Genomic DNA, 24,674 nt, shown 5'->3' on the forward strand with positions numbered 1-24,674 from the left:
ATAAGCGTGATGCTATAGTGTCACAGGTATCAGCCATTGGAGACCCCCTACTTCAGTAGCTGTACGGATATAACTATCCGCAGGATGGAAGGTAATGAAGTCTAAACTCACATCATCAGCGTGATGCTATAGTGTCACAGGTATCAGCCATTGGAGACCCGGTACTTCAGTATCTGTACGTATATAACTATCCGCAGGATGGAAGGTAATGAAGTCTAAACGCACATCATCAGCGTGATGCTATAGTGTCACAGGTATCAGCCATTGGAGACCCCCTACTTCAGTAGCTGTACGGATATAACTATCCGCAGGATGGAAGGTAATGAAGTCTAAACTCACATCATCAGCGTGATGCTATAGTGTCACAGGTATCAGCCATTGGAGACCCCCTACTTCAGTATCTGTACGGAGATAACTATCCGCAGGATGGAAGGTAATGAAGTCTAAACTCACATCATCAGCGTGATGCTATAGTGTCACAGGTATCAGCCATTGGAGACCCCCTACTTCAGTAGCTGTACGTATATAACTATCCGCAGGATGGAAGGTAATGAAGTCTAAACTCACATCATCAGCGTGATGCTATAGTGTCACAGGTATCAGCCATTGGAGACCCCCTACTTCAGTATCTGTACGGAGATAACTATCCGCAGGATGGAAGGTAATGAAGTCTAAACTCACATCATCAGCGTGATGCTATAGTGTCACAGGTATCAGCCATTGGAGACCCCCTACTTCAGTATCTGTACGTATATAACTATCCGCAGGATGGAAGGTAATGAAGTCTAAACTCACATCATCAGCGTGATGCTATAGTGTCACAGGTATCAGCCATTGGAGACCCCCTACTTCAGTAGCTGTACGTATATAACTATCCGCAGGATGGAAGGTAATGAAGTCTAAACTCACATCATCAGCGTGATGCTATAGTGTCACAGGTATCAGCCATTGGAGACCCCCTACTTCAGTATCTGTACGGAGATAACTATCCGCAGGATGGAAGGTAATGAAGTCTAAACTCACATCATCAGCTTGATGCTATAGTGTCACAGGTATCAGCCATTGGAGACCCCCTACTTCAGTAGCTGTACCTATATAACTATCCGCAGGATGGAAGGTAATGAAGTCTAAACTCACATCATCAGCGTGATGCTATAGTGTCACAGGTATTGGACATTGGAGACCCCCTACTTCAGTATCTGTACGTATATAACTATCCGCAGGATGGAAGGTAATGAAGTCTAAACTCACATCATCAGCGTGATGCTATAGTGTCACAGGTATCAGCCATTGGAGACCCCCTACTTCAGTAGCTGTACAGATATAACTATCCGCAGGATGGAAGGTAATGAAGTCTAAACTCACATCATCAGCGTGATGCTATAGTGTCACAGGTATCAGCCATTGGAGACCCCCTACCTTAGTAGCTGTACGGATATAACTATCCGCAGGATGGAAGGTAATGAAGTCTAAACTCACATCATCAGCTTGATGCTATAGTGTCACAGGTATCAGCCATTGGAGACCCCCTACTTCAGTAGCTGTACGTATATAAATATCCGCAGGATGGAAGGTAATGAAGTCTAAACTCACATCATCAGCGTGATGCTATAGTGTCACAGGTATCAGCCATTGGAGACCCCCTACTTCAGTAGCTGTACGTATATAAATATCCGCAGGATGGAAGGTAATGAAGTCTAAACTCACATCATCAGCGTGATGCTATAGTGTCACAGGTATCAGCCATTGGAGACCCCCTACTTCAGTAGCTGTACGGATATAACTATCCGCAGGATGGAAGGTAATGAAGTCTAAACTCACATCATCAGCGTGATGCTATAGTGTCACAGGTATCAGCCATTGGAGACCCCCTACTTCAGTAACTGTACCTATATAACTATCCGCAGGATGGAAGGTAATGAAGTCTAAACTCACATCATCAGCGTGATGCTATAGTGTCACAGGTATCAGCCATTGGAGACCCCCTACTTCAGTAGCTGTACCTGTGAGGGTACGAGTTCCTCAATCACTCAGACACCGAGCAGATGAAACCAGAAGAATGGTTTATTTTCCACAGCACGCACAAATAGACAATAAACAGTGGCAAAGGTAAATTGCAGAGTAGAAAGATATTCAGGTAGCAGGCCCAAACAGACAGTCCTTGTATAGTCACAGTCCCAGATCAGTTCCACAGGGCAAACTATCACTTGTCCACACAGCTGTGATAGCAGAAAACTGTATAAGTCCACAAAACACTGGCAACTCCACAGAAGCGAGGATGAGGCGTTCCACAAGACACAGGTAGAGCATACCTCTGAACCTTAAGACTGCGACTAACCTCCTTCCTCCTCTCTTCTCCTTCAGCTCTCATTCACATCTCTCCCCTCTCTTCCTGCAAACACCAACTTACAACCCAAAGGCACCCCTCTCCCCCTCCCTCAGGAATTCTTAACCCTTCCTATGCTGGGTGCAGTTGTATGAATATAACAGGGTCTCCTATTACCTGTCCAGGGGCTGATTAACTCACTCCCTTCATCTGGCTTTGAAGCTTGTGTATGTGAGGGATTTCACACCTTCATGTAAACAGATCTCTTCTCTGGAGACTGACCCTGGTGTTATCCATCCTTAGCCTCTTGTTATTTGGGGGGGAAGTGTAGGTCTCTGCCACTATCTGTCTCTGTTACTAAACAGCCTATAAAGAGGTCCTTTGATCCCTGAACCAAAAACTATACACAAACTGAACAGATTCTAATCTAAGCATTTGGTCGCTTCTAGCCGGACCATTTGTCTCCACATACACAGTTACAATATTTAAGTAATACGCAATTGGGGCTTACATGAATAAAGTCCTGGGAAATACAGACATACATAGGGAACAATAGGGCTAAAATGTACATTAATTACTGTGGAGTAGAGGATGTCACAATTCACTTATCGCCAATGCAATTCCTTCACATTTCCTCCCCCACATTTTAGTCCATGTTCCTGGTGTCCTGGGTAATGGCAAGGGCTGGTCTCCTGGTGTTAGGTGGCACTGGGTCTGGTTCCTGCTGACGGGATAGGCCATCCGCGTTTCCATGATCTTTACCCTTTTTGTGAGAAATAGAGAAGTTGTACAGTTGTAGGGCTAAGCTCCACCTCAGTAACCGTCCATTGTCTCCAGCTGTACGTTGTAGAAAACTAAGGGGGTTATGATCTGTTACCACTGAAAACTCACGCCCATACACATAGGGCTGCAACTTCTTTAGTGCCCAGACGATGGCTAGGCACTCCTTTTCAATGGTGGCGTAGGCTATCTCGCGGGCAACTAGTTTTCGGGAAATAAAGGCAACTGGGTGCTCACACCCATCCTCCCCTATTTGACTTAGCACAGCTCCTATTCCACAAGCTGAAGCATCTGTTTGCACAATGAACCGCCGGCGGAAGTCAGGGGCGGCTAACACTGGGGACCGGGACAAGATGTCCTTAAGCTGGGAGAAAGCCTGCTCGCAGTCAGGGGTCCAGTCAATGTTTCGGGTGTACTTTTTGGTCGTTAGGTCAGTCAGTGGTTTGGCAATGGTGCTGTACTGAGGAACAAATTTACGATAGTACCCCGCTGTGCCCAGGAAGGCACGTACCTGTTTTTGGTTAGTGGGGTGAGGCCACTTCAGAATGGCCTCAATTTTTGCTGGTTCTGGACGAATACGGCCTCCCCCAACCCTGTGGCCAAGGTACAGCACCTCTGCCATCCCCATCTGACACTTATCCGGTCTGATTGTCAACCCTGCCTGGCTAATCTCTGCTAAAACCTGGGCTACATGCTGCAGATGATCCTCCCAGGTCTCACTAAAAATTGCTATATCATCCAGGTAGGCCTGGGCAAACTCCTGACACCCTGTCAGTATGCGATCTACTGTACGCTGGAAGGTGGCAGGGGCATTCTTCATCCCGAAGGGCATGTCAGTAAATTCAAAAAGCCCAAATGGGGTATTGAACGCTGACCTCTCCTGTGCCTCTCTGGTAAGGGGTATCTGCCAGTACCCCTTGCTAAGGTCCAGGGTGGACACATAGCGAGCCATCCCCAACCTGTCTAACAGCTCATCTACCCGGGGCATGGGGTATGCGTCTGTCACTGTCACCTCATTCAGCTTCCTATAGTCCACGCAGAAGCGTGTACTCCCATCCTTCTTGGGCACTAAGACCACGCTGGAGGCCCAGGGACTATTTGATGGCACAATGACCCCAAGCGCCAGCATTTCGTCTACCTCTTTTTTCATCATATTGAGCACCTCGGGATTCAGCCGATATGCTGGTTGCCTAATGGGCCGAGTTGCTCCGGTGTCGACATGATGGGCTGCTACATGAGTGCGTCCTGGCCTGCTAGTGAACTGAGGCCCCACTAGCTCCAAAACCTCCCTCATTTGTCGGGTCTGGGTTTCAGTTAACTGTGTGCCTATGGGCACGGCCTCCACCCCCACATCCTTCTTGGTTGCTGCCAGAATGTCAGGGATGGGGTCAGTCTCTGGGTCATCCATTGGTGGGCAGCAGATTGCCACAGCCCCTATTTCCCTGGTGACATATTTTTTTAATCTATTTATGTGGTAGGTGCCCACCCGCTTCCCGGTTTGATCTAGGGCAATGATATAATCTACCTGCCCCTGTCGGTCCACTACAGTATATGGCCCTGCCCAGGTCGCCTGTAACTTGTGCTTTCGTACAGGTACCAGTACCATCACTTTCTGACCCACTTCCAACTCCCGTTCACGTGCATGCTGGTTGTAATACTTGCACTGCCTTCCCTGTGCCTCCAGCATATGGTCATGCGCAAGCTGCATTAGCCTTTGCAGTCTCTCCCTCATTTGGGCCACATATTCTAAGACCGGAACCTCCGGTTCCTGGAATGATCCTTCCCAGCTTTCCCTGACTAAGTCGAGAGGACCCCGGACCCTTCTGGCATATAGTAACTCAAAAGGGGAGAACCCGGTAGAATCTTGCCTTACTTCGCGGTATGCGAATAGAAGCTGTTGCAAGGATTTCTCCCAGTCTCCCCCCTCTGATTCAGCATATGCCCGTAGCAACTGCTTAAGGGTCGCATTAAATCGCTCACACAATCCGTTTGTTTGGGGGTGATAGGCAGTAGTGCGAAAGGGATGGACCCCAAATTTGGCCCATATGGTCTGCAGTAAGTCCCCTTGAAATTGCGCACCTTGGTCGGTGACCACTTCTTCGGGAAATCCCACACGACTAAAGATATCCATGAGAGCCTGGGCAATATGCTCAGCATCTATGGATGCCAGCGCCACCGCCTCTGGGTACCTAGTCGCATAGTCAACCACAGTCAGTATGTATTTCTTTCCTGTTCTGCTCGGTTTCTTAAAAGGCCCAACAATGTCCATGGCCACTCTCCTGAATGGCTCACTGATCACAGGCATGGGTTGTAGGGGGACACGACGTGGGGGTCCCCCGAGGCGTTGACAGACCCCACATGACTCTCTATACTGTCTTACCTCCTGGTTTATTCCTGGCCAGAAGAAGTGCCGCAGCAGTCGGGCCCGGGTTTTACGAATCCCTAAATGGCCTGCTGAGGGGATGTCATGGGCAAGTGCTAGCAATCGCGCACGGTACTGCTGGGGAACAATTAACTGTTTCCTAGGGACTTCGGGCTCTAATGGGTCTGCTTTTGCTGGCACCCTGTACAGTCTCCCCTCCTCCCACTGAATGCGATCCTCCTGAGTTCCCCAATCACTCCGTCCTGCTGCCCTGCGGAGGCTAGCTAGGGACGGATCTGTTTGTTGGGCTTCCCTAAATTCCACTCTATCTACCTCCCCCAGATTCACGTCACAGTCAAGCAAGTCTGGTACCATGTTACTCACCGGCGGTGGCTCAGGGGCTGTAGCAGTAATTCCTGGTGCTGGCGGGAGAGGGCCCTCAGGTGCTATCTCTCCAGCCTGTGACTGGCTCCGGGTGATAGCTCCCACGAAACAACTGGCCAATCCACCACCCAAATCATTTCCTAGAATAACATGGGTGGGGAGCCCTTCCAGAAGTCCCACGTTCACTTCCCCAGAGTCCTGACCCCAATCCAAGTGTACCCGGGCCATGGGGATGACAGTGATCTGCCCCCCTGCCATGGAGATCTTAATTTTCCGTTGCTTCAGTAGTTGGCAGGGGGGGATTAATTCTGGGCGGATAAGGGTGATGGAGGCACCCGAATCTCTTAACCCCTGCAGTTCCTTCCCATTAACTTTTACAGGCTGTAGATGTGGCTTCATGTTATCCGGGGTGGCTTTTCCAATAGCTGCTACCACCTCCACCTGGTATACTACTTCCTCCGCCTCTGGCGCATCAGGACAGTACTCCCCTCCCCCTCCCCCAAATGATGGTTCCTGGCACACCGCTACTCGAGGCAAGGCATGTCGGGCACCTGGAAATGGTCCTCTTCCCCGGGGGCAATCTCGGCGGACATGACCCACCTTGTCACAGTTGTAGCAGCGACGGGCTCCTGGTAGCTCGGGTCCCCAAGGCCGGGGGTTGGGGGGCTGTGGAGCTGGGCGTTGGGGGGCCGCCGGTAGATCCCGATCTGGCTGGGCCCGTCGGAGATTAGTCTTTTCCTCGATGTTGGCCCCTCTCCACCGAGGCCTGTTAGCTGTGAACTCGTCCGCTAGTTGTGCCGCTTTCTCGGGGGTGGTAGGGGTCCGATCTGCTACCCATTCTCTGATCTCAAGAGGCATCTTGTTCAGCAGCTGCTCCAAGATAAAAGCATTTTTAATATCTTTTACAGTAAGGGCCTGCTTCACGGACAGCCACTTATCACAGTTCCTCCGCAACAGGTTATTAAACTCTGTAAATGAAGAATCGCCTTTTCGGGTTATGGTGCGACACTTCACACGGTATGATTCAGCAGTCACCGCATATCTAGCAAGCAGGACACTTCGTACCTCCTCATATACCAGCACCTGCTCTGGGCTCAGGGCATGGAATGCTTCCAGAGCCCTTCCTCTCAGACTGGGGAACAGAAATCGAGGCCACTCTGCTGCCTCAATTCCATGCAAAGTCATAACAGATTCAAACATCTGCAAATGGGTATCAATATCCGAACCGGCATCATCAAAAGGTGGGATGTCATTATATCTCAGCCTGGCCACCTGGCTTACTGATGCTGCCGTAGTGGGTATAGAGGACTGCAACCCCAATGCAGCTCCCAAAACTGAGGCTCCTTGTCCCAGAGCTGCCAGCAAGTCCTGCAACTGATCTGCATTTCCAACAGGCAGCGCAGCCCCTGAAGCATTTGTCCTGTTGGCCCCCTGCACCTCGTTCCGCTCTAGGACGGGGTCCTCATCGTCCTCCTGTCCAGGGTGTTCTTGGTCCCATTGTGCCAGCTTTGCCATTAATGCTGCTCTGGTGTCCAATGCCTCAAACTCAATCTGCCTCGTACGGCACAGATCCTGCAGTTGATCCTTTTTGCTGTATCGGTAGCATAGTGGTGCTGGATCCATTCCCTGAGGTGTTTATGACTCGTTGCTCGAAGGTTGGTGTCTGAGTGGTCCCGCTGCTGCCGCCAAATGTGAGGGTACGAGTTCCTCAATCACTCAGACACCGAGCAGATGAAACCAGAAGAATGGTTTATTTTCCACAGCACGCACAAATAGACAATAAACAGTGGCAAAGGTAAATTGCAGAGTAGAAAGATATTCAGGTAGCAGGCCCAAACAGACAGTCCTTGTATAGTCACAGTCCCAGATCAGTTCCACAGGGCAAACTATCACTTGTCCACACAGCTGTGATAGCAGAAAACTGTATAAGTCCACAAAACACTGGCAACTCCACAGAAGCGAGGATGAGGCGTTCCACAAGACACAGGTAGAGCATACCTCTGAACCTTAAGACTGCGACTAACCTCCTTCCTCCTCTCTTCTCCTTCAGCTCTCATTCACATCTCTCCCCTCTCTTCCTGCAAACACCAACTTACAACCCAAAGGCACCCCTCTCCCCCTCCCTCAGGAATTCTTAACCCTTCCTATGCTGGGTGCAGTTGTATGAATATAACAGGGTCTCCTATTACCTGTCCAGGGGCTGATTAACTCACTCCCTTCATCTGGCTTTGAAGCTTGTGTATGTGAGGGATTTCACACCTTCATGTAAACAGATCTCTTCTCTGGAGACTGACCCTGGTGTTATCCATCCTTAGCCTCTTGTTATTTGGGGGGGAAGTGTAGGTCTCTGCCACTATCTGTCTCTGTTACTAAACAGCCTATAAAGAGGTCCTTTGATCCCTGAACCAAAAACTATACACAAACTGAACAGATTCTAATCTAAGCATTTGGTCGCTTCTAGCCGGACCATTTGTCTCCACATACACAGTTACAATATTTAAGTAATACGCAATTGGGGCTTACATGAATAAAGTCCTGGGAAATACAGACATACATAGGGAACAATAGGGCTAAAATGTACATTAATTACTGTGGAGTAGAGGATGTCACAATTCACTTATCGCCAATGCAATTCCTTCACAGTACCTATATAACTATCCGCAGGATGGAAGGTAATGAAGTCTAAACTCACATCATCAGCGTGATGCTATAGTGTCACAGGTATCAGCCATTGGAGACCCCCTACTTCAGTAGCTGTACGGATATAACTATCCGCAGGATGGAAGGTAATGAAGTCTAAACTCACATCATAAGCGTGATGCTATAGTGTCACAGGTATCAGCCATTGGAGACCCCCTACTTCAGTAGCTGTACGGATATAACTATCCGCAGGATGGAAGGTAATGAAGTCTAAACTCACATCATCAGCGTGATGCTATAGTGTCACAGGTATCAGCCATTGGAGACCCCCTACTTCAGTAACTGTACCTATATAACTATCCGCAGGATGGAAGGTAATGAAGTCTAAACTCACATCATCAGCGTGATGCTATAGTGTCACAGGTATCAGCCATTGGAGACCCCCTACTTCAGTAGCTGTACGGATATAACTATCCGCAGGATGGAAGGTAATGAAGTCTAAACTCACATCATCAGCGTGATGCTATAGTGTCACAGGTATCAGCCATTGGAGACCCCCTACTTCAGTAGCTGTACGGATATAACTATCCGCAGGATGGAAGGTAATGAAGTCTAAACTCACATCATCAGCGTGATGCTATAGTGTCACAGGTATCAGCCATTGGAGACCCCCTACTTCAGTAGCTGTACGGATATAACTATCCGCAGGATGGAAGGTAATGAAGTCTAAACTCACATCATAAGCGTGATGCTATAGTGTCACAGGTATCAGCCATTGGAGACCCCCTACTTCAGTAGCTGTACGGATATAACTATCCGCAGGATGGAAGGTAATGAAGTCTAAACTCACATCATCAGCGTGATGCTATAGTGTCACAGGTATCAGCCATTGGAGACCCCCTACTTCAGTATCTGTACGGAGATAACTATCCGCAGGATGGAAGGTAATGAAGTCTAAACTCACATCATCAGCGTGATGCTATAGTGTCACAGGTATCAGCCATTGGAGACCCCCTACTTCAGTATCTGTACGTATATAACTATCCGCAGGATGGAAGGTAATGAAGTCTAAACTCACATCATCAGCGTGATGCTATAGTGTCACAGGTATCAGCCATTGGAGACCCCCTACTTCAGTAGCTGTACGTATATAACTATCCGCAGGATGGAAGGTAATGAAGTCTAAACTCACATCATCAGCGTGATGCTATAGTGTCACAGGTATCAGCCATTGGAGACCCCCTACTTCAGTATCTGTACGTATATAACTATCCGCAGGATGGAAGGTAATGAAGTCTAAACTCACATCATCAGCGTGATGCTATAGTGTCACAGGTATCGGACATTGGAGACCCCCTACTTCAGTATCTGTACGTATATAACTATCCGCAGGATGGAAGGTAATGAAGTCTAAACTCACATCATCAGCGTGATGCTATAGTGTCACAGGTATCAGCCATTGGAGACCCCCTACTTCAGTAGCTGTACAGATATAACTATCCGCAGGATGGAAGGTAATGAAGTCTAAACTCACATCATCAGCGTGATGCTATAGTGTCACAGGTATCAGCCATTGGAGACCCCCTACCTTAGTAGCTGTACGGATATAACTATCCGCAGGATGGAAGGTAATGAAGTCTAAACTCACATTATCAGCGTGATGCTATAGTGTCACAGGTATCAGCCATTGGAGACCCCCTACTTCAGTAGCTGTACCTATATAACTATCCGCAGGATGGAAGGTAATGAAGTCTAAACTCACATCATCAGCTTGATGCTATAGTGTCACAGGTATCAGCCATTGGAGACCCCCTACTTCAGTAGCTGTACCTATATAACTATCCGCAGGATGGAAGGTAATGAAGTCTAAACTCACATCATCAGCGTGATGCTATAGTGTCACAGGTATCAGCCATTGGAGACCCCCTACTTCAGTAGCTGTACCTATATAACTATCCGCAGGATGGAAGGTAATGAAGTCTAAACTCACATCATCAGCGTGATGCTATAGTGTCACAGGTATCAGCCATTGGAGACCCCCTACTTCAGTAGCTGTACGTATATAACTATCCGCAGGATGTAAGGTAATGAAGTCTAAACTCACATCATCAGCGTGATGCTATAGTGTCACAGGTATCAGCCATTGGAGACCCCCTACTTCAGTAGCTGTACGTATATAACTATCCGCAGGATGGAAGGTAATGAAGTCTAAACTCACATCATCAGCGTGATGCTATAGTGTCACAGGTATCAGCCATTGGAGACCCCCTACTTCAGTAGCTGTACGTATATAACTATCCGCAGGATGGAAGGTAATGAAGTCTAAACTCATATCATCAGTGTGATGCTATAGTGTCACAGGTATCAGCCATTGGAGACCCTCTACTTCAGTAGCTGTACGGATATAACTATCCGCAGGATGGAAGGTAATGAAGTCTAAACTCACATCATCAGCGTGATGCTATAGTGTCACAGGTATCAGCCATTGGAGACCCCCTACTTCAGTAGTTGTACGGATATAACTATCCGCAGGATGGAAGGTAATGAAGTCTAAACTCACATCATCAGCGTGATGCTATAGTGTCACAGGTAGCAGCCATTGGAGACCCCCCAATTGCTTTATATCATTTAACCTGTGAGCGAACCAAAGCGCGATTGATTTTATTATTTAAACCTCTCACATTCCACCCCAATAATCTAAGGCCTTCACTTCTTATCCTTAAATAATAGATTAACACATAGCACCACCTCTGGTAACCCAGTAGGTGCTGTATACCAATACTGTATCTGATAATAATAAAGAAGGGCATAACTATGCATCAAACTAGAAAAAAGGGGAATAATAAGCAACAATAATAAAAAAAAACAATACAAATCCCTAACCCTTCCCATCGCTCCCTGTACATCTACCAAAAAACGACATTGAGATATACCTACATCCAACCCAACCAAAAGAAAAAACATACAGGTGGGATATCCGGGATCAACCTATGAAACCTTATAGCTATTTGTAAAGCTGGCCATACATCTACAGATCTATTGTCAGATCTGTCTGGTTGTAACAAAATCCTGGTAATGGATGAGAGCAGATGGCAGTTGACCATTTGCTTTGAAATGCTGGAAAACTGCCAAAAACGGTCATTCAGATATTACCATGTTTTTGTTCCAACCGGCCCAATCTGACAATCAATCTGTAAATGTATGGCCAGCTTTAGTATGAGCTCTCCCGTGGAGAGACTTCACCCGCACAGGGACGCCGGCAGCAGGGCTATGTTTCCCACAGCGCACTTTGTCCGCGGGTAGAGCAGGAGAATCCACGGGTCCCTCACGCGCCGCATCATCCTGAAACTGGCGATACCCCCCACCCCCCCACATGGACCGCCACGGCCGAACCCAGGTCCCGCCCACGCTGCATCACCCGGCCAGCCCTGCCTTATTATTATTATTATTATAATTTTATTTACAAGGCGCCACAAGTGTTTTGCAGCGCCGTACAAAGGAACAATACAGGGAGACAAAGCTTGGCATAATATTGAGTAAATAACAAAAATACAGTACAAATAAAGAGCGCCACAGATCAATACACATTACAGCTTAAATGTAAGTAGTGAGGACCCAATCAACATACAACTAGAGGCTTGGGGCCAATGATGGAGATGAGTATGCGGACGAAGATGGTCACTGAGGGTGACATTCTATGGGATGAGATAAATGCGCGTTTTTTTTTATCGCACCACTTCGCACTTTTTCAAATCGCAAGATTGCCCTGTTTTTCGCATATTTAATGAGATGCGAAAAACGGGCCAAATAGTGCGAATAGGTGCGAGGTGGTGCGATGTCTTTAGTCCTGAAAATGTGCGATTTTCATGTCTGAAAATCGCACGTTTGCAGGACAGCGCAAAAAAAAAAAAAAAAAACGAGCGCGGGGTCCCCCGCCAGAGCATAACCAGCCCCGGGCTCATTGAGCCGGTGCTGGTGACATAAAATCAGGGTCCCCGACAAATAGGGGTCCCCTTGATTTCATGAAACCAGCACCAGGCTCAAGGTCCGGCGCTGGTTCCCAAAATACGGGGGACAAAATGACTAGGGGTCCCCCGTATTTTAAGAACCAGCACCGGGGTAATGCCACAGCCGGGGGACACTTATTATATAAGGTCCCGCGGCCAAAGCATTATCCCCGTGGCTGGTCAGCATGGGCAGGGGTCCTGGGGAAGTGGGGACCCCCCCAATGAAGGGGTCCCCCCCCTCCAGGACTTACCAGCCCATGCTGAAAGTCCGGGGCTGTCCCCGATGCCCCTGGGCGGTGGGCATCGGGCTGATGGATTGTGTAAAAAAAAGCAGAAAAACTATTGTTTTCTACTGGCGAACTATGAGTCCCAGCAAGCCTCCCCCGCATGCTGGGACTTGGAGAACCACAAGTCCCAGCATGCGGGGCATTAAAGGGCCCGCTGGCACTTGTAGTTCTACAGTACAAAAAATAGTGAAATAACACACACACTGACACCCTGAAAAATAAAAGTTTAATACACACATAACACACACATACTGATACTTACCTACCTTGAGCCCGTAGGTCGGTCCCTGGATCCTGGGTCCGGGGCTCCAGGGCAGAAGAGTCCGGTTCCGGGGCCTTGGTCCTGGTTCCGGGGCTGGTCCGGGGTCCAGGATCCGATGAAGTCCACAGGGTTACCTGAGGAAGGAAATCCTACTCACCTGGTCCCCGGCGACGACATCGGCATCCTCTCCGGCAGACGCGCTGCTCCCGGCTGCTGTGGTACCCGCTCTCGGACTGGAGAGGCGAAGAGATTTTCATCTTCCGCGCCTTTCCTCCGGATGATTCTATTGGCCGGCTAGCGGCCAATCAGGAGCCGACTTCACACTTTATACAAATCGCATACCATTAAATATGCGATTTGTATAGTTTTCCATGTGAAAACATCTGGATGCGATGTGCTGCGAAAAGCAGCCATCGCATTTCCAGTGTGTCCAACTTGGCAAAAATCGCATTTTTTTCACATTTTCGCAGCTCATTAAATATGCGAAAATTGAAACAAATGCGATTTCGGCCGTTTTTGCTAAAAAAATCGCAAAAGTCTAACAATCTCATCCCATAGAATGTCACCCTGAGTGTTGGAGTATAGGAGAGCTGTGAGTGACATGTGAAGAGAAGTGGGCTTTGACAACAGGAGGGAAGAGGGCCCTGATAAGATATACAAAACATTGCAGATTAATATAATGCAAAACACAGGTCTAGCCATCTTTCAATCAGCCAAAAGGATTAAACTAATATCTCCGTCAGGTTCCAAGTCCCACAAGGATAGAAAAAACAGAGGAAAACATCTGGACTTGTGGAAAAACCAAGATCAGGATCTCAATAGACTCCTGCAGCTTATATCATCCGCGAGTGATTGGTGGCAAACTCCCCGCCCATTTCTCCGTTTCTCCAAGTGTATTGAGTCACATTATTATGTATTACACGAAGTCGAGATGGAAAAAGCATAGAGAACTCTATCTGTCTATCACGCAATTTCTTTTTGATATGTATAAATTGAGATCTGGATTTTTGTAGCGAAATCTGGGAACGCTGTCACTGGGTGGGAATCCAGTGGCATTAGCGGCCCCTGTATCCATGCCAAGCGGAGCACGGTATGCCGGTCTTTATATGTAGCATCCCAGCAATAAATGTGCGCGGAGGATCTCCAGGAGGCAGGGCTATAGGGGGTAATTGATGCGCCCCTTCAACTGCAAACTGAGGACTGAAGGTTTTAAGGAGCCATTCCTCAATTAATGTTTCTGGATTTAATCCCCCCGCTCATTCTGGAATATATCTGATATTATTTCTCCTAAGGCGTCCTTCAATATCAGACAATTTGGATTTAGCTGCCATTATTAATAATTCAGCGACGGTGGTTTTTAGAGTCCTCCAGGTCACTGACTCGCTACTCCACTCCACTCACTCTCGGAATTTTTGCATATTGTATTTCTTTATTTATTAACAGTTTCTTATATAGTGCACACATATTCCGCAGCGCTGTACAGAGAATAGTTGAACATTCACATAAGTCCCTGCCACAGTGGAGCTTACAATATATATTCCCTACCACGTGTACACACACACACACACACACACAGACATTCTAGGGTTAATTTGTTGGGAGCCAATTAACCTACCAGTATATTTTTGGATTGTGGGAGGATACCGGAGTACCCGGAGGAAACCCACGCAAGCAGGGCCGGTGCTAGGGGGTTTGGCGCCCTCCTGCAAACTATAAATTTACGCCCACCCAAGCTTAACAAAGGGACAGAGCACACCAAAGACACCAAAGACAAACGTATGATCTCACAAGTAGGGGAATGGCCACACAATAGTACTCCCACTCCACATTACACCACACGGTAGCACAGTATTATTCACCTTACACCGCTGTAATTAGCCATTCTGGCGCCATGAGTTATAAAACAGGGAGAGTTTGCACCGTAGGAGCGCGCAAAAATGTAGGAGCGTGGCTTTATGGGGAATGGGCGTCGTCACATAAAAGTACCAATTACACTGTAATCCCCATAACACATTATGCTTCACACCTCAATGCCCATTACACATTATACCACACACAGTAATGCAAATAATACATTATGTCACACATCATGATGCCCCTTACACAATATGCAGCACACCTCAATGCCCATTACACATTATACCACACACAGTAATGCAAATTATACATTATGTCACACATCATGATGCCCCTTACACAATATGCAGCACACCATAATGCCCATTACACATTATACCACACACAGTAATGCAAATTATACATTATGTCACACATCATGATGCCCCTTACACAATATGCAGCACACCTCAATGCCCATTACACATTATACCACACACAGTAAGGCACATTATACATTATGTCACACATCATGATGCCCCTTACACAATATGCAGCACACCTCAATGCCCATTACACATTATACCACACACAGTAATGCAAATTATACATTATGTCACACATCATGATGCCCCTTACACAATATGCAGCACACCTCAATGCCCATTACACATTATACCACACACAGTAAGGCACATTATACATAAAGTAATGCCCATTACAGATTATACATTATGTCACACATCATGATGCCCCTTACACAATATGCTTCACACCTCAATGCCCATTACACATTATACCACACACAGTAATGCAAATTATACATTATGTCACACATCATGATGCCCCTTACACAATATGCAGCACACCTCAATGCCCATTACACATTATACCACACACAGTAAGGCACATTATACATAAAGTAATGCCCATTCACATGATACATTATGTCACACATCATGATGCCCTTACACAATATGCAGCACACCATAATGCCCATTACACATTATACCACACACAGTAATGCAAATAATACATTATGTCACACATCATGATGCCCCTTACACAATATGCAGCACACCTCAATGCCCATTACACATTATACCACACACAGTAAGGCACATTATACATTATGTCACACATAATGATGCCCCTTACACAATATGCAGCACACCTCAATGCCCATTACACATTATACCACACACAGTAATGCAAATTATACATTATGTCACACATCATGATGCCCCTTACACAATATGCAGCACACCTCAATGCCCATTACACATTATACCACACACAGTAAGGCACATTATACATAAAGTAATGCCCATTACACATTATACATTATGTCACACATCATGATGCCCCTTACACAATATGCTTCACACCTCAATGCCCATTACACATTATACCACACACAGTAATGCAAATTATACATTATGTCACACATCATGATGCCCCTTACACAATATGCAGCACACCTCAATGCCCATTACACATTATACCACACACAGTAAGGCACATTATACATAAAGTAATGCCCATTCACATGATACATTATGTCACACATCATGATGCCCCTTACACAATATGCAGCACACCTCAATGCCCATTACACATTATGCCACACACCGTAATTCTCCTTACAAAATATGCTGTGCACCATAATGCCCATATGACATTGACACACATTATGCTACACATAATGCCCAGAGTACTCCTGGATATGCCCACATTTGAAGGGCTGCCTGTTCATAACGCCCACACCAGTTGCCAAAAGTAGTTGCTCTGCTTATATGTAGTACTCACACCAATTGCCGACATTAGTAGCACTGTGTAACCATATGCCCACACCAGTTGCCGACAGCAGTAGCGCTGCCTATAGTCATACTCACAACAGTTGCCGACATTAGTAGCACTGCCTATACACGTGCCCACACCAGTTGCCGACAGCAGTAGCACTGCCTATACACATGCCCACACCAGTTGCCGACAGCAGTAGCGCTGCCTATACATGTGCCCTCACCAGTTGCCGACAGCAGTAGCGCTGCCTATAGGCATACTCACAACAGTTGCCGACATTAGTAGCACTGCCTATACACGTGCCCACACCAGTTGCCGACATTAGTAGCGCTGCAATTCAACTTTGACACTTCTTAGTGCCTGTCCCTCACCCTCACACCCTAACCTCCCCCTCTGGGGAACCTACAGTGACTTTCTCTCCTGGTAAGGTTACCTTTTATCCCAGGATGCTCTGCTTCATCCGCTCTGCAGCTTCACTACTTCCATTCGGGTACAGTCTGTTATATTACAGCTCTTTATAAGCACTGTAGTAAAAACATACAATGTGACGGCAGATCAGAACCATTTGGCCCAGTCTGCCCCTAACCATATTGTTATTGCAAACCTGTTCATTCATCTGTAAAGATGTACTTCTATCCAGGGCTTAGGCGGAGTCCAGGCCAGCGCCAGGGCTTAGGCGGAGTCCAGGCCAGCGCCAGGGCTTAGGCGGAGTCCAGGCCAGCGCCAGGGCTTAGGCGGAGTCCAGGCCAGCGCCAGGGCTTAGGCGGAGTCCAGGCCAGCGCCAGGGCTTAGGCGGAGTCCAGGCCAGCGCCAGGGCTTAGGCGGAGTCCAGGCCAGCGCCAGGGCTTAGGCGGAGTCCAGGCCAGCGCCAGGGCTTAGGCGGAGTCCAGGCCAGCGCCAGGGCTTAGGCGGAGTCCAGGCCAGCGCCAGGGCTTAGGCGGAGTCCAGGCCAGCGCTTAGGCGGAGTCCAGGCCAGCGCCAGGGCTTAGGCGGAGTCCAGGCCAGCGCCAGGGCTTAGGCGGAGTCCAGGCCAGCGCCAGGGCTTAGGCGGAGTCCAGGCCAGCGGCAGGGCTTAGGCGGAGTCCAGGCCAGCGGCAGGGCTTAGGCGGAGTCCAGGCCAGCGGCAGGGCTTAGGCGGAGTCCAGGCCAGCGCCAGGGCTTAGGCGGAGTCCAGGCCAGTGCTTAGGTGGAGTCCAGGCCAGCGCCAGGGCTTAGGCGGAGTCCAGGTGGAAGGGTGTGATCATTATCGGTGGTCAGTATACAGTTACTTGCAGTAAGTAACCGCAATGATATTCACGTGTGCACATTAGTTCATCTATGTCCTGCGCTTATGGTATGTCGCATATTTTTAGGCCAAGTACAATTCCTGCAATGGGAGCGATTTATGGTGCCATTGCCGGTGGTTACTATTGCCGGTGGTCTCCAATGGTGTCTTTTACCATTTTATGGGAATAGGATTGATCCCTGAAAATGATCTCTCACCTATTATATGTCTATTCTGTGCCCTCTGGGTCATGTGGTGAATTGTAATATTCTCTATTTCCAGGAATGTTTGGATCGGTTCTCAGATGGTCTGAATACAATAATAGACAATCACACGGTAATGCAAGGCCACAATGGATCTATCTTCCATTCTTCTTCTCCGATCTGTCCTAACTGACCGGTGCTCCCTCCTTTTGCTACTTTCTGGGACCGTCAGCCTCGCTTCTACATAACTGATTTTTCTGGCCATGTCCTCTGATTTTTTTCTGGCTTCAAACATGTTATGTTTCTTTGGTTCTATAGGAGTTCTTGGAAGCAATCCAGCAAAGCTTCAAGCAGAAACTTCAGCTTCTTCTGAAAGAGTGAGATTACTGCAAATAAAGGTTCCTTCACTGCGTGTCCATCTGGTGACATCTCTGTATCTGTGTCCAAGTCTGTCCCTGCTACCACCTATATCAGTGGTTCCCAAATTTTTTGAATCATGGCACCCTAAAGTATCAGAATATTTTTCACAGCACCCCAGGGCCAAAAGTTGTTTACTATTTTCAGGAAAAATATAAAATTAGTTGTCATTTAAATGTTTTCCTTAGGTCCACTTATGTGGCGAGAAACATGATTCTTCCGTTTACCCACATATTCTTAATTGGAAGCCACAAGCACTGATTTTGCCTATTTCATTGGCCATAAATAACTTGAATTGTTCTGGACCACCAACCTGAGGCACCCCTGAAAGTGCTCCAAGGCACCGCAGGGAGCCTAGGCGCACAGTTTGGGAACCACTGACCTATATGATTGTGTCTGTCTCAGCATCCCTGATTGTAGAAGTGTGAGGTGACCACAGAGTCCAGTGATGAATCTCACACCTTCTGTATATCATTGGTGACTTCTCTGTAATTTGTGTCCATGTCTAAATCTGCTACTACTTCTACCATCATCTGTCTCGCCATCACCGATTCTAGAGGAGAGAGGAGTCTCCAATGATAGGTATCATACCTTCTGTTTTTCATGCGCTCCTTTAGTGTCACTCCTTCAAATGTATCACTGGCGGTTACTCGTATGACATAAAAGGAGAGAAACAACAATATAGTGTAATACCATCAGACAATAGGGTTATAAGTGTAACGCCTTAAGATGGGAATCGTACCCTATATAATTGTCCACAAAAGAGTAGACAATATTCGCTTGTGATTTGAAATATGGGAAATAGGTCCTCAGAAGGTCCTCCTGGCTTATCCACGATCATCCAGCATGTGGAAACATTAAGCAAGATATCCCCCATATCCGGGTATTTATACTCAAACAACACTATTAAAAGAAAGACCTATTTCCAGACATAGACCACTATCCTCTAATAAAACCCTATGTGAATCCATATAAGCCACCAGACGTTCCTTCCTGTTGAGCACAGAAAGGAACGGTGGAACGCATACGACTTCCGGTTTCCGGCATCCCTGGAATGCACGGATGTTCCGGCGTGAGACGCCGAACTACGGCTAGAAAGTAATGAATTACTGCTGATTTCAGATGCGGTCTTCAGTAATAACTGGAGAGTAAGTCTGGCGGCTTATATGGATTCACATAGGGTTTTATTAGAGGATATATGAATACATTCTTCAGAAATGTTATTTGCCTAATTACTAATATGGTCTATTTACTGCTCCTCAGGGACTTGAGATCATTTCGAGACAGCCGTAAGGAGTTAGAGCGCTGCCGTGAGGGACTGGAGAGTGCTCTGAACCACAATGCAGAGCTTCCACGCAAGAAGGCTCAGGAGACGCAGGAAGCCTCATCCGCTGTCCTGACATCTCGGAAAGCATTCAGGGAGCGGGTTCTGGACTATACCCTGCAGGTCAGAAAATTGTGTCACTGTTTGCTCTGTATACTGCACTGGTGCACCATATCCACCTTCATCTCTGCTACTACTTATATTGTCATGTCTGTCTTACCACTGATCTTAGAAGAGTTAGGTGAGCACAGACTCCAGTAATAGGTATCAGATCTTCTGTGTCCATCTGGTGACATCTCTGTATCCATGTCTGTCCTACCACTGATCCTAGAAGAGTTAGGTTTCCACAGACTCTAGTAATAGGTATCAGATCTCCTGTGTCCATCTGGTGACATCTCTGTAATCTGTGTCCATGTCGGTCTCATCATCACTGATCCCAGAAGAGTAAGGTGGCCACAGACTCCAGTAATAGGTATCAGATCTCCTGTGTCCATCTGGTGACACCTCTGTAATCTGTGTCCATGTCTGTCATCATCACTGATCCTAGAAGAGTAAGATGGCCACAGACTCCAGGAATAGGTCACATATCTATCTCCTGTGTCCATCTGGTGATATCTCTAATCTGTGTCCATGTCTGTCATCATCACTGATCCTAGAAGAGTAAGGTGGCCACAGACTATAGTTATAGGCCTCACATCTCCTGTGTCCATCTGGTGACATCTCTGTAATCTGTCTCCATGTCTGTCATCATCACTGATCCTAGAAGAGTAAGGTGACCACAGACTTCAGTAATAGGTCCCACATCTATCTCCTGTGCCCATCTGGTAGCATCTCTGTAATCTATGTGTCCATGTCTGTCTCATCATCACTGATCCTAGAGGAATTTGGTGACCACATAGTATAGTTATAGGCCTCACATCTCCTGTGTCCATCTGGTGACTTCTCTGTAATCTCTGTGTCCATGTCTGTCATCATCACTGATCCTAGAAGAGTGAGGGGACCACAGACTATAGTTGTAGGCCTCACATCTCCTGTGCCCATCTGGTGACATCTCTGTAATCTGTCTCCATGTCGGTCATCATCATTGATCCTAGAAGAGTAAGGTGGCCACAGACTCCAGTAATAGGTCCCGTATCTATCTCCTGTGTCCATCTGGTGACATCTCTGTAATCTCTGTGTCCATGTCTGTCTCATCATCACTGATCATAGAAGAGTGAGGGGACCACATAGTATAGTTATAGGTCTCATATCTCCTGTGTCCATCTGGTGACACCTCTGTAATCTGTGTCCATGTCTGTCTCATCATCACTGATCCTAGAAGAGTAAGGTGACCACAGACTCCAGTAATGGGTCCCACATATATCTCCTGTGCCCATCTGGTGGCATCTCTGTAATCTATGTGTCCATGTCTGTCTCATCATCACTGATCCTAGAGGAATTTGGTGACCACATAGTATAGTTATAGGCCTCACATCTCCTGTGTCCATCTGGTGACTTCTCTGTAATCTCTGTGTCCATGTCTGTCATCATCACTGATCCTAGAAGAGTGAGGGGACCACAGACTATAGTTGTAGGCCTCACATCTCCTGTGTCCATCTGGTAACTTCTCTGTAATCTCTGTGTCCATGTCTGTCTCATCATCACTGATCCTAGAAGAGTGAGGTGACCACAGACTCCAGTAATAGGTCCTGCATCTATCTCCTGTGTCCATCTGGTGGCATCTCTGTAATCTCTGTGTCAATGTCTGTCATCATCACTGATCATAGAAGAGTGAGGGGACCACAGACTATAGTTGTAGGCCTCACATCTCCTGTGTCCATCTGGTAACTTCTCTGTAATCTCTGTGTCCATGTCTGTCTCATCATCACTGATCCTAGAAGAGTGAGGTGACCACAGACTCCAGTAATAGGTCCTGCATCTATCTCCTGTGTCCATCTGGTGGCATCTCTGTAATCTCTGTGTCAATGTCTGTCATCATCACTGATCCTAGAAGAGTAAGGTGGCCACAGACTCCAGTAATAGGTATCAGATCTCCTGTGTCCATCTGGTGACATCTCTGTAATCTCTGTGTCAATGTCTGTCATCATCACTGATCATAGAAGAGTAAGGTGGCCACAGACTATAGTTATAGGTCTCATATCTCCTGTGTCCATCTGGTGACATCTCTGTAATCTGTGTCCATGTCTGTCATCATCACTGATCCTCGAAGAGTGAGGTGACCACAGACTCCAGTAATAGGTCCCTTATCTATCTCCTGTGTCCATCTGGTGACATCTCTGTAATCTGTGTCCATGTCTGTCATCATCACTGATCCTAGAAGAGTGAGGTGACCACAGACTCCAGTAATAGGTCCCTTATCTATCTCCTGTGTCCATCTGGTGACATCTCTGTAATCTGTGTCCATGTCTGTCATCATCACTGATCCTAGAAGAGTGAGGGGACCTAGTAATAGGTCTCACATCTTGTCTATCCATCTGGTGACATCTCTATATTCTGTGTCTAATTATAAATTATAAAATATGTCTGTCTCTGCTACTACTTACATTGTCATGTAATCCGTCCTCTTCTCCTCGCTCTCTCCTCAGATCAACCTCATCCAGGGGAAGAAGAAGTTCTCCATCCTGGAGTTTGTGAGTTTCAAGAGAATTGTTCCTCACATAAATATTCCCCTGTTATTGTACCCTAGCATAGCATTACCCCACATGTTACCCTAACATAGCATTACCCCACATGTTACCCTAGCATAGTGTTACTCCACATGTTACCCTAGCATAGCATTACCCCACATGTTACCCTAACATAGCATTACCCCACATGTTACCCTAGCATAGCATTACCCCACATGTTACCCTAACATAGCATTACCCCATATGTTACCCTAACATAGCATTACCCCACATGTTACCCTAGCATAGCATTACCCCATATGTTACCCTAACATAGCGTTACTCCACATGTTACCCTAACATAGCGTTACTCCACATGTTACCCTAACATAGCGTTACTCCACATGTTACCCTAGCATAGCGTTACTCCACATGTTACCCTAGCATAGTGTTACTCCACATGTTACCCTAGCATAGTGTTACTCCACATGTTACCCTAGCATAGCGTTACCTCACATGTTACCCTAGCATAGCATTACCCCACATGTTACCCTAGCATAGCATTACCCCACATGTTACCCTAGCATAGCATTACCCCACATGTTACCCTAGCATAGCATTTGCCCACATGGTACCCTAGCATAGCATTACCCCACATGTTACCCTAGCATAGCGTTACCCCACATGTTACCCTAGCATAGCGTTACCCCACATGTTACCCTAGCATAGCATTACCCCACATGTTACCCTAGCATAGCATTACCCCACATGTTACCCTAGCATAGCATTACCCCACATGTTACCCTAGCATAGCATTACCCCACATGTTACCCTAGCATAGCATTACCCCACATGTTACCCTAGCATAGCGTTACCCCACATGTAACCCTAGCATAGCGTTACCCCACATGTTACCCTAGCATAGTATTACCCCACATGTTACCCTAGCATAGCATTACCCCACATGTTACCCTAGCATAGCGTTACCCCACATGTTACCCTAGCATAGCATTACCCCACATGTTACCCTAGCATAGCATTACCCCACATGTTACCCTAGCATAGTGTTATCCCACATGTTACCCTAGCATAGCATTACCCCACATGTTACCCTAGCATAGCATTACCCCACATGTTACCCTAGCATAGCGTTACCCCACATGTTACCCTAGCATAGCATTACCCCACATGTTACCCTAGCATAGCGTTACCCTACATGTTACCCTAGCATAGCGTTACCCCACATGTTACCCTAGCATAGCGTTACCCCACATGTTACCCTAGCATAGCATTACCCCACATGTTACCCTAGCATAGCATTACCCCACATGTTACCCTAGCATAGCGTTACCCCACATGTTACCCTAGCATAGCGTTACCCCACATGTTACCCTAGCATAGCATTACCCCACATGTTACCCTAGCATAGCGTTACCCCACATGTTACCCTAGCATAGCGTTACCCCACATGTTACCCTAGCATAGCGTTACCCCACATGTTACCCTAGCATAGCATTACCCCACATGTTACCCTAGCATAGCGTTACCCCACATGTTACCCTAGCATAGCATTACCCCACATGTTACCCTAGCATAGCATTACCCCACATGTTACCCTAGCATAGCATTACCCCACATGTTACCCTAGCATAGCATTACCCCACATGTTACCCTAGCATAGCATTACCCCACATGTTACCATAGCATAGCGTTACCCCACATGTTACCCTAGCATAGCGTTACCCCACATGTTACCCTAGCATAGCGTTACCCCACATGTTACCCTAGCATAGCGTTACCCCACATGTTACCCTAGCATAGCGTTACCCCACATGTTACCCTAGCATAGCATTACCCCACATGTTACCCTAGCATAGCGTTACCCCACATGTTACCCTAGCATAGCATTACCCCACATGTTACCCTAGCATAGCGTTACCCCACATGTTACCCTAGCATAGCATTACCCCACATGTTACCCTATTATGTGGCGTAAGTTCATACCAAGTGCCCGGAGGCAAGATACATGTTGGTGCCCCCCCCACGCTCCATGCACGATTTAAAGAAGCTGATTTTGGCCCCGTTTTCGCAGGTAGGGGGTTTACGCATGCGGAAATCATTCGATGGTCACCGAATATTGAATGATTTACGCGCTGGACGGCTGCATGTGTGG

The 24,674-nt window shown here is 47.1% G+C and overlaps 1 protein-coding gene across 1 annotated transcript in view; it reads left to right on the top strand.

Moving 5' to 3' along the window:
- Window positions 1-24,674, top strand: part of ACAP1 (ArfGAP with coiled-coil, ankyrin repeat and PH domains 1) — a 273,447-nt gene that overhangs the window by 44,087 nt on the left and 204,686 nt on the right. The window contains exons 4-7 of the mRNA XM_083185916.1: window positions 18,234-18,287; window positions 18,473-18,531; window positions 19,835-20,018; window positions 22,481-22,525. Of these exons, the coding sequence (XP_083042042.1) occupies window positions 18,234-18,287; window positions 18,473-18,531; window positions 19,835-20,018; window positions 22,481-22,525 (342 nt within the window). The remainder of the gene's footprint in view (window positions 1-18,233; window positions 18,288-18,472; window positions 18,532-19,834; window positions 20,019-22,480; window positions 22,526-24,674) is intronic.

Source organism: Crinia signifera, chromosome 4, assembly GCF_055691185.1.
Source record: "Crinia signifera chromosome 4, ASM5569118v1, whole genome shotgun sequence".
Lineage (NCBI taxonomy): Eukaryota > Metazoa > Chordata > Amphibia > Anura > Myobatrachidae > Crinia > Crinia signifera.